The sequence below is a fragment of the Cervus canadensis genome, chromosome 24 (assembly GCF_019320065.1).
Source record: "Cervus canadensis isolate Bull #8, Minnesota chromosome 24, ASM1932006v1, whole genome shotgun sequence".
Taxonomy (NCBI): Eukaryota; Metazoa; Chordata; class Mammalia; order Artiodactyla; family Cervidae; genus Cervus; species Cervus canadensis.
This window is the reverse complement of record NC_057409.1, coordinates 22,548,504-22,566,167: the sequence shown is the minus strand read 5'-3', so window position 1 is coordinate 22,566,167 and position 17,664 is coordinate 22,548,504. Positions and strand designations below refer to the sequence as shown.

At 43.7% G+C, this 17,664-nt stretch overlaps 1 protein-coding gene across 2 annotated transcripts in view; it reads right to left on the bottom strand.

Annotated features, from left to right (window-relative positions):
• Positions 1 to 3,374: 3,374 nt before the first annotated feature.
• The window catches only part of FAM124B (family with sequence similarity 124 member B), a 52,021-nt gene continuing 37,731 nt past the window's right edge, over positions 3,375 to 17,664 (bottom strand). The window contains exons 2-3 of one of the 2 annotated variants that reach the window (XM_043445649.1): positions 15,361 to 16,397; positions 3,375 to 6,191 (exon numbers count right to left, since the gene is read on the bottom strand). In XM_043445649.1, coding sequence (XP_043301584.1) covers positions 5,538 to 6,191; positions 15,361 to 16,092 — 1,386 coding nt within the window. In that variant the 5' untranslated portion in view covers positions 16,093 to 16,397 and the 3' untranslated portion in view covers positions 3,375 to 5,537. Of the gene's footprint in view, positions 6,192 to 15,360; positions 16,534 to 17,664 lie in introns of those variants that run through there. The other variant, XM_043445651.1, reaches the window with a different exon arrangement.

Sequence of the window (17,664 nt, the reverse complement as noted above, 5' to 3'; positions counted from 1 at the left end):
GGGAAATTTCCTGAATATAAATTAATTAAAAAATATCTGTGTTGTGCTCTCTTGTGTTGAAGCAGAGGGGTAAAGCTTGGAGATGGCCCCTGCAGTCATTCGATTGTATCACAACAGTGCCCTCTACTGGTGGATTAATGCTCCAGTGCAAAACAAGGGAAGCGTTTACACACCCCACTGAAAAGTCCAGTCCTGCTAAGATTCAGTCACACTTAGTTTCGCAATTTACACCATTGCGCAAAGCAAGAGAAACTTGTAAGATGCAACTGCTGTCCCGTGGAAAGGGATCTAAAAAGGACTATGATTTATAATAGACATTAGCATGCCTCAACCGCAATCCTAGGACCGCAGCAGGGTCTGGTGCCCAGGCTGGTTTAATAGGGCATCATCTAGTCAGGCCCGTCCGGACAGGGCATGGAACCTAAGACCTACAGGACAAGATGGAGCCCACCAGGGCAGGTCTGGGCCATGTAAGGAGGAAAGCAGGGCGGCACGCCTGTTGTCAGGACACAAGGTGTGGAGGCAGGGAGGCATCACATGGAAACAGATCTCCCTTCCTGATTAGGCTCCTGACCTCTCTGTACCTCAGTTTTCTCATCTGTGAAATGGGGATAATTGTAGCACTTACCTTACAGGCTTGGTGTAAAGCGGGAAATACATAGGCGAGAAACTCCCACCTAGGAAAGGGGTTCTTAAGTCAGCCATCATCAGTTCAAGATTTAGTATTATTGTTCTTCTTTATAATTATTGTTCTTAAACACCTCAGAATCACCTCTGGCAAATGGAATCTTCTAATAGGATACCTTGTTCATGCTAAGCAGGACCTTATTGTGTCAGATAGATTCTCTGGAATAACTAGACTTCTCAACATTTTTGAAATAAAGTTTAGCAGGCTAGTTAATAACATAAATCTTCATTATGTGCCCTCTGGAACCATAAGCGCCTTTTGTTTTCCTATCACAAATGATGGACAATATTTTAAATTGCTAATTGTGAGATATGCTAGGGAAATACCTTCAGACCTCAAAGAAAGGTTGGAGAGATGTGAAAGGAAGGAGCGAGCCATGGGAGGAAAGACAGGCTCGTTTCTAAGTGATGCAGGTGGAGCAGCCCCAGAGCGGGATCCCAGCAATGAATGGGAAGGTGGAGAGAATGTCCTCAGAGAAAAAGGAAACCTTCCATCTGATCCCCTCCGTGGTGAGCCAAGGCAAGCTGTCAGAAGTTCTAGCTACAGGTCAACCCTTGAGGAATCTTGCGAGATGCTGCAAAGACAAAGTATTTTAAACAGAGGGGAGAATGAAGAGAGTATCAAATTCACACCCCCACAGAAACACAGAGGGAGGAAAAGACAAAAGGAAGAGAGAAGAAGGAAAAGAAAGACAAAGGAATGAAAAGGGAGGGGTTCAGGGAAGAAGAAAAAGAGATGAAAAGGGAGGTAAAGAATCTACACACTGTGGCTTAGAGAAGACAAGAAAGATAGCTGGGATCGGGGGCGGTGCGGAGGGGTGGGGGGACTTCCCTGGTGGTCCAGTGGTTAAGAATCTGCCTTCCAATGCATTGTTAGTCACTCAGTTGTGTCCAGCTCTTTGCAACCCCATGAACGGTAGCCCGCCAGGCTCCTCTGTGCATGGAATTCTCCAGGCAAGAAAACTGGAGTGGGTAGCCATTCCCTTCTCTAGGGGATCTTCCCGATGCAGGGATTGAACCCATGACTTATGCACTGCAGGTAGATTCTTCACCATCTGAGCCACCAAGCCAGGAGGTACTCAGTCCAGTGCAGGGAATGCAGGTTTGATCCCTGGTCGGGGAACTAAGATCTCACATTCCGTGGGACAACAGAGCCCAGGTTCTGCAACTAGAGCAGCCCCTGGGCAGTCAAAAAGAGAAAAAAAGGCATCCAGGTTTAAGGTTAAGTTATCCCAGGAATTTCTGACTAGGTTTTATAATAATGAGATGAAAGTTAGGAGTTTCCGATTGATTTACAGACAATGGGTCTGTACCCATTCTTGTCTCTCCCTTTTCCCTCCCCTTTCTGCATCTCTCTCTGGGAGGGAAGGAAGGGCTTTTCACCTCCTCCCACCCCTGCCTCCAGCACCTCCCAATTGTAATTGGGTTGTCCTCAGTGGTGAAAGGACCAAGGTCACTTCCACAAAGCCCTGCTGTAATAGGAACAAATCTGACTCCATTTTGGATTTGTTTCTTTTATTCTAACCTTTGTATCGCTTTTGCTACATGTTAATCACTACAAAGGATGTTGCCTATAGCTTAAGGTATACATAATGGCCCATATCTGGGAACCCCATCTCCTGTGCCTTAATGTTAAACTAAGATATCTTTGCTCAGTTCACAGGAAACCTCCTAACCAAGCCCACCTAAGAATGACTGCAGGAAGAAAGAAATGAATACATCCCCTCTAGAGTCCCCAGAACCGGAAATGTTTGCAACAATGTATCAGCCTTTTTACTTTACATCCTCACCTCTGCCCCCACCTTTGTTCTAGAAAAGAAACTAGCCTCCAAAACCCAGGCAAGATGGTTCTTTGGGACACTCGTCCACCATTGTCTCAGTTTCTGAATAATATCACTATTCCTTGCGTCAATAATCTGTCTCTGGATTTATTGGTCTGTCACGCGGCCATCAGTACAAGCTTGGATTCTGTGACACCGTCCGAGCCAAGGATGATGGGGTGCAGCTGAGACCCTTGCTCACTGACTTTTGTCAATCAAGGTGTCTCCCTCTCCTTCCCTCTTTACTCCCTTTAACAGGCTTCCCTGGTGGCTGCCTGGTTAAGAACCCACCTGCAGTGCAGAAGACGCAGGTTCAATCCCTGAGTTGGCAATATTGACCGAAGACCATGGCACCCTACTCCAGTGTTCTTGCCTGGAAAAGTCTGTGGACAGAGGAGCTTGGCGGGCTACAGTCCATGGACTCAGCAACTAAACAACTTCCTCTAACAAACACATTTGCAAGCTTCCAAATGTTACCATTTCTATTAGTGTTTAGCAATATCCAAACAATGCTTGCAAAAAAATGTGAATACTATGGGGGTTAAAAAGAGCCAAACAACTGAAATGCAACTGGGCTTTAATATACCTATAAAAAATATAAAATTATCTGATCATCAGAAGTCCCTCATGATACACTTTACATTTCAGGAAATACAGTACAAGTAAGTAAAGAGTCTGGATAATTTGATAAATTGGATTAGACTAGTTCATAGTTTATCTCTTGTTATATGTAATCTCTTTTGAACTTTTAGGATATATTTGATCCTATAATTTTCCTCCAGATATATAAATATAAATGACACATATTGCAAAAATATGAGAGAACTGGATTTTCTTTTTTTCTTTTATCGTTGCTTTTACTAAAGGTTGTTTTTTAAAAATCCTTTATTGTTAATACATTTAAAAATATGGGTATGAAGGATCATTTGAAATTATAATATCTTACATGTTTACAGTGTTTAACAATATCCAAATGCTTTCATATGCATAATGTTGATTTTTCTAACAACCTTGGTACAGACGATAAGGCAACAGAAGATCAAAGGTTTAAGGTCACATATAAACAGCAAATTTTAAAACTGAGACCCAAATTTGGGCCTTTCTCATCCACCCACTGGTATTTCTCTCCTACCCACTGGAATTTCTCTCCTATCATGTGGTAAATTGAATTCCTGTCATGAGCAGGAGGATAGAGAAGGTGACATTTTACGAGCACACTCTTATTTTACAAGTCAGTTTTGTAAGTTATCATTCAAAGTCCTCAATATTCTTCATGATTTCCATGTACTTCTATTCTTACCCATGTATTTTGTTAAAGGAATTAGATATCCTAAAAAAAAAGCCAGAAAGAAACTTCAGAACTTCCTGCTGTGCTTTTCAAGGCAGCTCAATAGTTCAGTTTAAATAAGACTTTAATTTTTTTTAAACACCTATTATAGAAAACCATACTAAATGTAAGTTCTTCATTCCACATTCTAAGATCTAACTCTAACCTGAGGGAAAGAAAAAGATGGGGATGAGAATATATTGATAGTGTCAGGACAAAAATCCATTTATAAGTCTTGTCTTTGTCCATTTTCAGCTGTCTTCCGTTTCTATTCTATTAGGCAGTCAGAGCACCTAAACCCAGTCCAGTCTCGCTACCATGAGATTCATCCTTAAGTCTGAACTCACCCTTCTCTGCAGTTGGGTGTAGTAAGTGTTAGAGTCTTCAAAAGATCCAGCTAAATCAGCATTTCTAGTCACTTAACATCTGTTCTGGAAAATGAAGTTCTTGGAATAAAATCACCTTATAAATTAACTGAAACACACAGACCTCAGATGTTTTTGAACATGTGAGTATCAACCCAGTGAAACAAGACACCATGTGAGCAATTAAGTATTTGTCCATTATGATTATAACTGCAGTTCACAGTATGCCCAATCTTCATCCACAGGTTCTTCATACAATCTGATGCAGCAAGTGTGGTATCAATTGTGGAAATGTTTCCCAGGGAAATGTTTGCCCTCCAACATGTTCTTAAAAGCTGATAAAATTTCTCATAAGGCAAAATCATAAACAAGTTTTGGGTTTGATGGCCACAGAACCTATGCGCACCATATGTCATTATCCTATTCAAAGGGAGGTGTTGATACAATCTGCTGCATCAGTGAATGTATAAATGAATGAATGAGAATTACAAAGGAATTTAGCAATTTGTACATGGCCAAAAGAACCCAAGTCCTGCTCTAGTGACCAAACCAATGCAATCTTCCTGCCACACTCGGTGGAGATTTCGAATCATCCAGTCACATCCCACTCCTCTCTGCTTAATTATATGAACCACTGGCCCCACTAGAGTAGTACAGAAACAAACAAGAAATGGAGGAGCGAGAAAACCCTGGAGCCTAGCTTTCACTTTTAACCTGATTTTTTTGGCTTCCAGGGTTGCTGCTCATTAAACAGGAAAAAAAAAATGTTTGCAGTTTTCAAAACGCTTTGCATGTTAACTCATTCCAGATGCAAACAACTTTCAAGGCAAAAATCACTGGAGGGTTCGTGGTGAACAGGGCCTCATTACCGAATGAGGTCACATAAAAATTAAAAAAAAACACTAAAGAATAAATAGTCCAATGCTGTCCCGGGGGCATGAGCTATGCAACCCAAGTAAAAATTAAAACCAAATTACAGTCACTAATCAGCATTGCATAACACATCCGACTCATTTGCATACAATGCAATTATCCTGATAGATGCTAAACTCAACACACCCAGCTGGGTTAGAGTGTCCCCAGGGACGTGAGCCAATGGGCTTTTTCCCTGTGCGTTGGCTGCATTCCCTCATGACCACGACAGCAAATGAAAACCACTCATCAGCGCCTCACAGAGCAGCTAGACTTTGAACATTTGAAATAAAAGTGATGTAGATACATGCATGGCTCATATTCAGGCCCCCTCAGATGAACAAGAAACAGGCTGATTCTGGGTCAGTGCTCCATTTCTAGAACATCCTATTTGATCTCAAGTTTTAGAAAGACAGTCGTCTTATGTTATATAAAGAATTCTTCTTCTGCTTCTTTTGCTTCACCTTGGACTGGCAGAGGAAGAGGACATTTTGAGAGTATCTTCTTAGCACCAAGTTCCCTTTGGCCAGCAAGTGACAGGGGGTGAACCCTTTCCTTAAAGATCCTGTTGTTTTTGGAAGCAGCTGACCCTGAGAAAGAGGTTGACAAGCAGGATGGTGGTTGGTGGGTCGGAAGATTCCTCGGAAATCTGCTCTCAAAAGATGGCCTGGGTTCAGAACTGACCACGGTGAATCCGGTGTCAACATTGGTCTCTGCCTCCAGCTTCTCGAAGCTGTTTTCCCGGCTGAGGCCCTTCATTCTGGCCCTGGGTTCGAGGTGAAGAGAAGACAGTTGTGGCTGGGAGTCCGTGGCTGGGCTGCTGGGCTGAGCTGAACCGCCAGGGCTTTTCCACAAAGTGTCACTGGAACTGTCTGACACTGGCCGCCCACCAGGCTCAGGCCGCTCCACGGAGCCCACCTTGAACCTCCTGCCCCGACTCCTTCGACTCCTCAGCTCTAGGGTCCTAATTGCAGAGACAGGGGTCAGCCTGGAGCTGTGGGGAAGAGTGTCAGCTCCCAAGGTGCTGTTCAGAAAAGGAGGCTCGTCATTCCTCACATCAAGCCCTGGATTCAACTGGACCTACGGGACAAGGAGAAGAGTTAATGTTTTCCATTAGCTAAGTGCCAAGAACAGATTACATCATACTCAGCCTTCTGCCATGCTGTGCTCACACACACTTTCAATAAAGTCGGTTGAACTGAATAGAAGTAAGAGGTACAGTCCTTCAACAGGATGAGCTGCCAGCTTTGCTTTCTGGACATTATATTCTACCTTTTTATTTAATCCAATAAAGTTTCTCTCTTCTGGAACTCAAATCTGGCTATTTACATATTCAGAAATTGTTCAGGATTGATATTAGACTATGCAATCTAAAGGAGCCTCCGTGTCACTAATTCTTACTTGAACTCTATTGGAATTTTACAAGGCTGACCCTTCTCCTTTACATTTGAAGATTTCTCCTTAAATTTCTATGTCAACACGTTCTTCTGGATTTCTTTTTCCATCCATCCCTCTCAGTTTCATCACAGGGCATAGTTCTTCAGTGCTAACCTGGGCCATCTTCTCTTCTCAGTCTGCACACTCTCTCAGGAAAATCTCATTGAATCCCGTGCCTTCAACTATTATCTGACTGATGAAGGCATTGGAAAGTCTCATTATAGTTCAGATCCATCTCTTAAGCTTCAGACTTATCTATCCAACCATCATCCAGGCACAAGCTCCTAAAACTCAACATGTCTGAAGGTGAACTCATCGCCCTCCTCTCACTAAATCTATTCTGCTAACTCTCCTCCCTCTCATAGAACCTGGCATCATTTGCTATATACTAGCCAAGCAAGAGCCTCATTTTCCCTTCCTCATCCTCCATGTCACCCATTCCCATGGACTCTGTCTTCCAAAGACTTCTCAGGTCTTCCTGTCCCTCCATGTCCACTGCCATTAACCCTAGGGCAGATGTTGGCATCACTGGTTGAAATACTGCAACAGCCATCTGTAGGGACACCTCATGGGTGCTCCTGGCCTCCCTCCAATCCATTCTCCACTCCACAACCAGAGAAGCTTTGAAAACAGTTTTGATCATGTCACCCTCCTGTTTCAAGTGGCTCCCTACTCTTCTTAAGATAAAATCAAATCCCTTAAATAGACCACCATACCCTTCGGGACTTCCCTGGTGGCTCAGATGGTAAAGAATCTGCCTGCAATACGGGAGACCTAGGTTCAATCCCTGGGTTGGAAAGATCCCCTGGAGAAGGACATGGTAACCCACTCCAGTATTCTTGCCTGGAGAATTCCGTGGACAGAGGAGCTTGGTGAGCAACAGTCCATCGGGCCTCATAGAGTCGGACACAACTGAACAACTAGCACTTTATTTTTCATACCCTTCATGGCAAATAGATGGGAAAACAATGGAAACAATGACAGACTTTATTTTCTTGGGCTCCAAAATCACTGTGGACAGTGACTGCAGCCATGAAGTTAAAAGACGCTTTCTCCTTGGAAGAAAAGCTATAACAAACCTAGACAGAGTATTCAAAAACAGAAATATCACTTTGCTGACAAAAATCCATATAGTCAAAGCTATGGTTTTTCCAGTAGTCATATATGAATGTGAGAGTTGGACCATAAAGAAGACTGAGCACCGAATAATTGATGCTTTCAAATTGTGGTGCTGGAGCAGACTCTTGAGAGTCCCTTGAACAGCAAAGAGATCAAACCAGATAATCCTACAGGAAGTCAACCCTGAATATTCATTCGAAGGACTTATGCTGAAGCTGAAGCTCCAGTATTTTGGCCATCTGATGTGAAGAGCTGTCTCACTGGAAAAGACCCTGATGCTGGGAAAGACTGAAGGCAGGAGGAGAAGAGGGCAACAGAGGATGAGATGGTTGGGTGGCATCATCAACTCAATGGACATGAGTTTGAGCAAACTCCAGGAGATAGTGAAGGACAGGGAACCCTGGCGTGCTGCAGTCCATGGGGTCACAATGAGTCAGATATGACTGATAAACTCAACAACAACAACAAATACCCTTCGCAGTCTGTCTTTTCTTACTCCAGCCTAATTCACCCCCTTCTTCCTCTTGTCAAAATTGAGCCTTTTTCAATTCTTGGAACATTATTTGTTCTTTCCTAATGCCAGTATTTGTGTATATTATTTCCTCTGTCTGGGATGTGTCACCTCTGACTCTTTTTCCTGAAAATGCCTACCTTTTGTCAACTCCAAGCTTACACATCATTTCCTCCTAGAAGCCTTCTCCGTGTCACTGAATCTGGGTAGTTGTTGTTCAGTTGCTAAGTCGTGTCTGACTCCTTGTGACCCTATGGACTATAACCGGCCAAGATACTTTGTCCATGATTTTTCAGGCAAGAATACGGGTGTGGGTTCCATTTCCTTCTCCAGAGATCTTCCTGGACCAGGGATTGAACCTGTGTCTCCTGCATTGGCAGGCAGATTCTTTACCACTGAGCTACCAGAAAAGAAAGTGAAAGTGAAAGCTGCTCAGTGGTGTCTGACTCTTTGTGATCCCATGTAGCCTGCCAAGCTCCTCTGTCCATGGAATTCTCCAAGCGAGAATACTGGAGTGGGTTGACACTTCCTTCTCCTGGGGATCTTCCCGACCCAGGGATCAAACCTGGGTGTCCTACATTGCAAGTCGATTCTCTACCATCTGAGCCACCAGGGAAGCCATCAGAGGTGCCCCTAAATATTGGTTCTGTCACTTATTAGTTGTGGGACTCTAGACAAGTTACCTAATTTTTCTGTACCTTGGTTTCCTCATACATAGAAGGAGATGATAAAAAGTACCAATGTCAGAGAGTCGCTGAGAAGTTTAAATTGTAACAGTGCCCAGGACATAGTGTTCCTAAACATAAGCTGGCTACTATCATCATCATTAATCATACTACTTGCTGTCCTGGCAGCCTGTACTTTCCACATCCTAGTAGCCACCATGCTATTCTGCAGTTGTGTGCTCAAATTCTCTGCTATCTTCTTCTATACTTAGTCAATTGGAAGAGCCAGGACTTTATACAACATCTTGATCACTATATCTCCAGTACCTAGCACAATACCCAACATGTGGTAAGTAATCACTAGATGTCTGTTAGATAAATAAATAAAGCTTAATGCCTAACAAATTGTTTGTGTGTAGAAATGTATGTCCCCTAATTATTGGCCATTAAGTGGATACAAAGTCTTTTCAAGAAACTGCAGAAGGACATCCATCCTACAGATGGTCATTTCTGCAATCTTTAAGAGAGAGAACATCAACTTTTCCTTTTTTTAAGAGAAGTCCTTAGAACATATGATAGAAGAAAGTACAAGATTTTCACTGTAGAAATGCAGGTTGTGCAGTTGGAGTGAAGAATTTTCAGGAGAAACATAATGCTGAGTGATTGAGATAAATCTCTTGAGAGAAAATGAAGCTTCTCTTGCCAAAGAAGCAATTGAAATGCATTTGTAGAGATTCTGATTATTTAGAGCACATCTTTCTAAGAAATATTTATAAAATGTTACAGATTGAGAGCTAGGTGTTTTCAAGTTTCAAGGAACATTAGCAAATACCTTGATGAACAGGAAGATTATTTGTCACACATTTGGCTCAAAACACTTGAGAAACAACAGACTCTGCATCACTGAAACATGATCAAACTGTTAAGGGAAATCTGACATCATGCAGGGAAAATAGTATTGTCTCTTACTAAAAGTGATCCTAAGAAATAGCAAAAGAGGATTTCTCCTACACTGAGGGAAAAAAAAAAAGACTGCATGGTTCCCACATGTGCGGCCAGAAAGAAAAAAGACCTTCTTTCTGGGGAAACTAGTTAACCCAAGTCTAACATGCTGCTGTATTATCATAGCCTAACTGACCCATGGAAGCTGAAACTCCAATATTTTGGCCACCTAATGTGAAGAGCTGAAGAGCTGACTCATTTGAAAAGACCCTGATGCTGGGAAAGATTGAGAGCAAGAGGAGAAGAGACCGACAGAGGATGAGATGGTTGGATGGCATCACCAACTCAATGGACATGAGTTTGGGTAAACTCTGGGAGTTGGTGATGGACAGGGAGGCCTGACACACTGTGGTCCATGGGGTCGCAAAGAGTCGGACATGACTGAGCAACTGGACTGAACTGACCCGTGGAAGAGGAATACCCAACTCCAGCTTCCTCTAGCCTTTCATGTGAGAGAAGTGAAGTATTCAACGCCAACCCACTTCTAGCCATTCTCTTCTACCTAAGAGGAGAGAGAAAAAAGTGTAAACACTTGTGAAGTTCAAGGCATAGACTCATTCAGACTGAGACCTAATTTTAGAATGACTCCCTTCCCCCAACTCCTTGCCACCACATTAGTAAAGCATTATTTACAGCTGTTCCTGTGTCTCCTACATCATCCTGGCTATCAGGAAAAAAAAATATTTCAAGACATTACAAAAGGTAAAAAGGCACAGTGAAAAGACAGAGCAAGTATCAGAACCAGACGTGGCAGGGATGTTGGAATTATCAGGCCAGTAATTTAAAATAATTCTGATTAATATACTAAAGACTCTAATGGATAAAGTAAATAGCATGCAAGAACAGATGGCTATCTGAAAAGAGAGATGGAAATCCTAAAAGAAGAACCAAAAAGATTAAAAAACAAAAACAAAAAAGCACTGTAACAGAAATAAAGAATGCCTTTAATGGGCTTCTTAGTAGACCAAACACAGCTGAGGAAACAATCTCTGAGCTAGAGGACATATCAATAAAATCCTTGAAAAAGAAAAGCAGAGAGGAAAAAACAGGCTGAAACAAAACCTACAAATCAGAATAGACAACCTGAAAACTGGGACAACTACAGAAGGAGTAATAGACATACAATGGAAATACCAGAAGAGAGAGAGAATGAAATACAAGAAATATTTGAAACAATAATGACTGAGAATGTCCCCAAAGTTATGAAAGTGAAAGTCGCTCAGTCATGTCCGACTCTTTGCAACCCCATGGACTATACAATCTGTGGAATTCTCCAGGCCAGAATACTGGAGCTGGTAGCCCTTCCCTTCTCTAGGGGATCTCCCTAACCTAGGGATCAAACCTAGGTCTCCCTCATTGCAGGCAGATTCTTTACCAGCTGAGCCATCAGGGAAGCTCAAGAATACTGGAGTGGGTAGCCTGTCCCTTCTCCAGGGGATCTTCCCAACCCAGGAATTGAACCGGGGTCTTCTGCATTGCAGGCAGATTCTTTACCAGCTGAGCTACCAGGAAAGCCCCCCTAATTTATGTCAGACACCCAACAACAGATACATCCACTAAGTAGTGGGACTGTAGGATGAAAACTGCCAAGTGGAGAATAGGGTAGCCCAAGGTATGCATTCACTAAGTACTTGGTGAATGAATAAACACTGACATTCCTGATCATGTATTCAGACATTCATTCATTACTGAGCATCTACTATGTACCCTAATATCAATCTCTCAAAAACACATATCCTGGGCTCTGAGAAGCATCAGGCAGCCTTCACTGACAAGAGGTCATGTAAGAAAAGACATGGAGAGACACATAGCATCCTTCTTACACAGACAATAATTATACTACAGTTTCCACTTTACAAAACACCTCCATGTATATCCCCTGTTTTGATCTCATAATGCAAATTGTACATGTCACTACCATTCAGAGGCTCTATCAGTGACTGGTGATTATAGTCAGGATAAAATAGAAGCTACTTGGCAAGGTTTTTACTCATTCACCCAAGAATGGTTTTTGCCTACCACGTGCCGGACATTGTTGTAGGTACTGGGAATACAGGAGTGGACCAAAAACGGTCCCTGTCCTCATGGTGCTTGCCCCCCAGTGGCTGACCATGTGCCTGAGGATGTAGCCTCTGCCCGCCTGCCCATCCTCTTCCCCCAACCCCTCCCTTCTCTCCAGCCACTTGGGACCATAGGGTGTTTTCTGAACACGATGGCTAAGAAAATGCTATTCTACACATTCTCACCCATCATCTCCTCCATTCGGAACACTTTCCTCTTGTCTCCACCTGGCTACCTCCTTCTGGGCTATCCAGCTCAGGCAGGGCCAGGTCTCACCCCTCAGGGAAGCTTTGCCCACCACCCTCACTGGATCTAGCAAACCACCCCCTGCAACCCCCTCAGCACACGTCCATCCTGGCCCTGAGCAAGGGTTACATGTGGAGAAGTGAACTTGTGATAATAACTCTCCGGTAAATACATTCATGCACGCTGAGTCCCTCAGTCATGTCCGACTCTTTGTGACCTCACGGACTGTAGCCCACCAGGCTCCTTTGTCCATGGAGTTCTCCAGGCAAGAATACTGGAGTGGGTTGCCATTCCCTTCTCCACAGGATCTTCCTGACCCAGGGATCGAATTCAGGTCTCCTGCATTGTATTATTTTTTTTTCTTTGGTGGCCATCAGTCATTTGTGCTACCCGTAATTTGTCCCCTCACTGTTCTTCCCTGGGGATTCTTGTTCCCCCTGCCCAGGAGTCCCAAGAGAGTCTGAGTCCAGAAAAGACCTAAGGATGCAGGAGAGGACAGCCTCTGCCTCAGAACTAAGCTCTCCACACAACCCCATTCCCCTGAATGAGTGACTGAGTGCATTCGAGAGAGAAGAGAGTCTGATCCAGATTGGTCCAACTGACGTGAAGTCCAGAAGTTTTAGGGGACCCTTGTGGGATGAGGAACTCAAATGGATCATCTTCAGAGTTGCTGGCAGCCAGCTGCTGACCACAGCAGCCTGTCTGGAGAAGTGGCAGAGCTGAGAGTCAGCTCCTAAGCCTGCTTCTTAAGACCCAGGCTACTTACGCACAAAAACCAATGTAAGAAGAGACTTATGCGCACAGGGGCGGGGAAGGAAGGAGAAGGCGGGATGGATGGAGAGAGTAACATGGAAGCATATGCACTACCATATGTAAGATAAATAGCCAATGGGGATTTGCTCTATGACTCAGGGAACTCAAACCGGGGCTCTGTAATAATTTAGAGGGGTGGGATGGGGAGGGAGGCTCCAGAGGAGGGGCCATATGTATACCTATGGCTGATTCATCTTGATGTTTGACAGAAAACAACAAAATTCTGTAAAGCAATTTTCCTTCAATTAAAAGATAAATACATTTACAAAAAATAAAGGTTAAAAAATTTAATTTTAAAAAAGAAATAAAATTAAGGCTTACACACACACACACACACACACACACACACACACACACGTGTGCACACACACACATAGACTCACATGCACACACAAAGCCAATGCATTTACCCCTCATTCTCTCTCCCCACAAGGAAGTTTGCAATGGGTTTCATATCCTGAAAAATTCACCCCATTACAGGAGTGAAGTAGCTACAATGTGTTATCTTATATATTGTATTATATCTGATCCTTTGTACGTGAATTCTTCAGAGACTTTTATATGACACCAGAAACAGAAGTTTCCAGAAGATAATTCCCCGTTTTGTTTGCAAAAGCCTAACCTCATTGACATTTATCCAAAAAACTCCCAAATTCCACCTAACTTTCCAATGGAGCTAAGCTGTATAAGCCATGATTCAGAAGTAAAAATGTCAGTTAGCCTTTAGAACAAAAATGTGTCTCCTGCTGCACACACTTATTACATTTTTGCTCAAGAGTGAGATTTGAATTCTGGAGATTAACTAAGACTGAAGAAAATTTTTAGATGCCTTGCAAATTAGTGAATGATATAATAGGCAACTAACAGAAACAGTGCCTATCCGCTTAATGTGAATGAGAAGGTAAAGGATTTAGAGATCATTTCATATAGAATCAGTATGACTCATATTTTATTAATAACTCAAAGCTGATGAGAACAAAATTAATCAAAGGGAAAGATAATTCATCTTCTAGCCTGTTTTTACCTTATCCAGTAGGTCTTAAAGCACTTCCTGACCATTTCTCAAGGACAGAAACTTTGCTGTGAATATCATGTACACCTCCCTGCCTGCACACACTTACACAGAGTACTGGACTGCAGTGGTTAGCTGCCTGGTTTTAGAGCCAGGTAAACACTTAATCTTGTATCTTGGGCAACTAATTAGTACCTCTACTCCTTGGTTTTGCCTTTTGTAAAACTTCCTAGGTTGTAAGAAGAACTAAATAAAATAATCAAAGTGAAATACTTAGTCTAGGGCACAATATAAACAATAAGAGCTAAAATTGCTTTCTGGGCACTATCTTAAGCTCTGTGTAACTCAGGTCCCTTAATGTAAATAACAACCTGTCCTCTAGGAAGATGTTATACAACCCTCGTTGTGTTAATGAAGAAACCAAGGTTCAAAAGTCCTGGAGCCACTAAGTGGCAAGGTTCAACTGCCACATAATACAGTATAAGAAATGACACGTGGTAATGCTAATGATTACGCTTGCTTTCAGTAGGATGCTTACCAGAAGATTTTTCAATTCAAGCTTTTCTCAATTTTGAAGGGTTCTAACCATCTAACGTGATCTGGGGTAAAATTTGACAGTGATGCAAGATGCTTAAAAGTTAAGTCAACAGGATGGCATATTTTACATTTGTTGTTGTTTTTTGTTTTAGTCACTAAGCCATGTCTGACTCTCTGTGATCCCATGGACTGTAGCCCACCAGGCTCCTCTGTCCATGGGATTCTCCAGGCAAGAATACTGGAGTGGGTTGCCATTTCCTTCTCCAGGAGATCTTCTCAACCCAGGGCTCGAAACCACGTCTCCTACATCAGCAGGCAGATTCTTTATAACTGAGCTACTAGGGAAGCCCAACATACTTAACATTCCCAACTTTAATTATAACTTCAGCTTTCTTAGGTTCACATGGAAGGAGTTAACGAAATTTCTGAACCGAAAGAGTGGGCAAAATATTGGTGTCTAGTTGAGGAGCATAGGTAAAGGAAAATCTGAAAAATGGGATGTTGTCTGAGTCTACTGCAAACTACTTGTGTAAGCTACCAGCTCACAGCCTCTGAACTTCCTTATCTGTCAGATGAGGGGATTTGATTAAATCAGTGACTCTCAACTGTGCTACAAGTTACATATTAGCATTATCCAAAGAGTTTTCAAAAAATACCCAAGCCTGGGTGCCCCCAAAGATTCCAGTCCAACTGATCTGGGGTGAAGTCATGACACGAGAAGGTTTGAAAGCTCCCCAGAGATCCTGGTGTGCAAACAACGTTTAGAATCACATTAAGTCATCTCTTGGCTGTCAAATCACACGGCTACATGGGCGTCTAGAGATCACAGAGACTGAACAGACATACCTGAAGCAGAATCTTGTTGCCATCATAGTCCTGTGTTTGCCACCGGGTGCGGCTGATGGGGACACAGGGATGGGGTAGAAGAGGCACTAACTGGCCAATCTCCTGTACCTTGAACTGCAACACCGAGGCCTCTTTGGGGTCCACCGATGTTCCGAGGGGCAGCTGCTTCAGGGAGAGCTGCAGGGCAAAGGTCTCAGTGGAGTAGAGCCTGAAGAAACAGAAGTTACTCTTTTGCAAGGTGGCTTCTCTCTGCAGGATCATTGCGTAGAGCCGGATGGCGTCCTCATAGTTATCAAAACGGCAGTAGAGGGTCACTCTCAGGATCTCGGTACCACAGTGCACCTGCCTCACGCCCCAGATGGGCATCTGGCTGTCCAGACTGTAGAATTCCTGATTGGCAAGAAGGTAGGGGCAGGGTCTTCCCTGGGCGTTCTGAGCGGGGTAGCCCTGCCACGGCCAGTGCTGTAGGGAGTCAAGCACGCGGAAGAGCCTCTCCTCTCCAAGGTTCTCCTGCAAGAAAAGCAGAACAGACATTCCCGGGAAGCGTGACCGCTTGGAGTGGCACTTGTCGTAGTATTTCACTGGACTGGCCCGCTCGGACACAAGAAAGAGACGGATATCTGGGCAAATGCAATCCAGGAGCCGATCCAGGGTCTGCTGCAAAAGCAAGCCCTGCCCGGCATTGGCCAGGAGGTGGACAGTCATGGCCGGGGGCTCCGGTGTCTCATCCATCGTGGATGCCGAGGATGACAAAGGATGCTGGCGGCCCGCGGATCCAGCTTCTGAAATGAATTGGAGGGGCGGGAGGTTCCCACTCAGCCTGCAGCCCAACAGGAAAGCTTCAGGACTTCAGAGCCACGCTCTTACCCCGTATGCCTGGTTGCTGCCGGCCACACTGTGTGAGAGCCCTCCGCAGATTCGGGGACAGCAGCCTCCATGCGACACACACCAGCCGCGGGGTCCGTGTCATCCAGCCGGTGTATAATGTAACCGCGAGTGCAGGGCTGTGTCGGGCGCTCCCTGGCTTTCTGTTTGACCTAAAAACCCATAATCCTGAGAAACACTCAAGTGGGTGGTTCTTACAGACACTCCGTAAAGGAAATGACCAGGCAAAAAGGAATAAGCGTCGGCTGTGAGAGGCTGATAGCAATCTGTTTAGTTGAAAAGACATCCATTTTCTGGGCCCACAATGGGTTCTGGTTTCCTCCTTCCCTCCCTCCCTGATTACAGTAGCCCGCCAGGCCACCTGAACACAATGCTTTAAAACAATCCTCCCAACTTGTCCCTTGGCCAGGAATGTTCCCCCTTTGTCTTTTTATTTTCTTCTTGAACAATGGATGCCTGGGCTTTGAAGAGAAGCTATTATATCCAAATAATTTTAACTGTTCACTGAAAATGATTCTCTCTGCTGCCAAGTGTATTCAAAAGATATTTACTCAAACCCGTTCTTTAGAAAGGATTTACTACATACCGGTCATAAACTGTTCTAGAACTTTACGTAAATTGGTTTAATCCTTCAGCAAACCTACGAAGAGACCATTGTCCCCAAATTACAGAGAAGGAAACTAAGGCACAGAAAAGTCACGTAACTTGCTCAAGGTCTCAGAGCTCAAAGTGGCTGAGGGAACATCTGAATCCAGGAACTGAGTGAGTTGGCCCCCCGGTGAGCCAGGGAGAAGGTACATCTCTGGGACCCAGATGTCCCAGACTGGACTTTCTCCCTCCGCATAAGGAAAGGCTGCCCAAGCAAGTTCTCATTAAGGACATTTATTTCTCAGAGACTGTGTGCTGTTAAATCTCAGAGACTCTGTGTGCTGTTGAATCTCAAACTGAATAATCCTCAATAAGAACACCCAAACTCTAAATATATAAACTTTCCTGATGGCTCAGATGGTAAAGACTCTGCAATGTAGCAGACATGAGTTCGATTCCTGGGTTGGGAAGATCCCTTGGAGAAGGGCATGGCTAATACTCAATAAGAACATCCAAGCTCTAAACATAACACCTACCCTAATGTGTTCTAAATAGTCATTTAAAAACCATTTGGAATTCTGATAATTGTGCTACTAAAAATATGGACAAGCACATTATTCTAACTGTAATTTTTTAAATGAGCAATTTATTAACACTTTTAGTGCAATTCAGGAGACCCCGGTTCAATTCCTGCATTGGGAGAAGGGATAGGCTACCCACTCCAGTATTCCTGGGCTTCCTTTGTGGCTCAGTTGGTAAAGAATCTGTCTGCAATGTGGGAGACCTGGGTTTGATCCCTGGGTTGGGAAGATCCCCTGGAGAAGGGAAAGG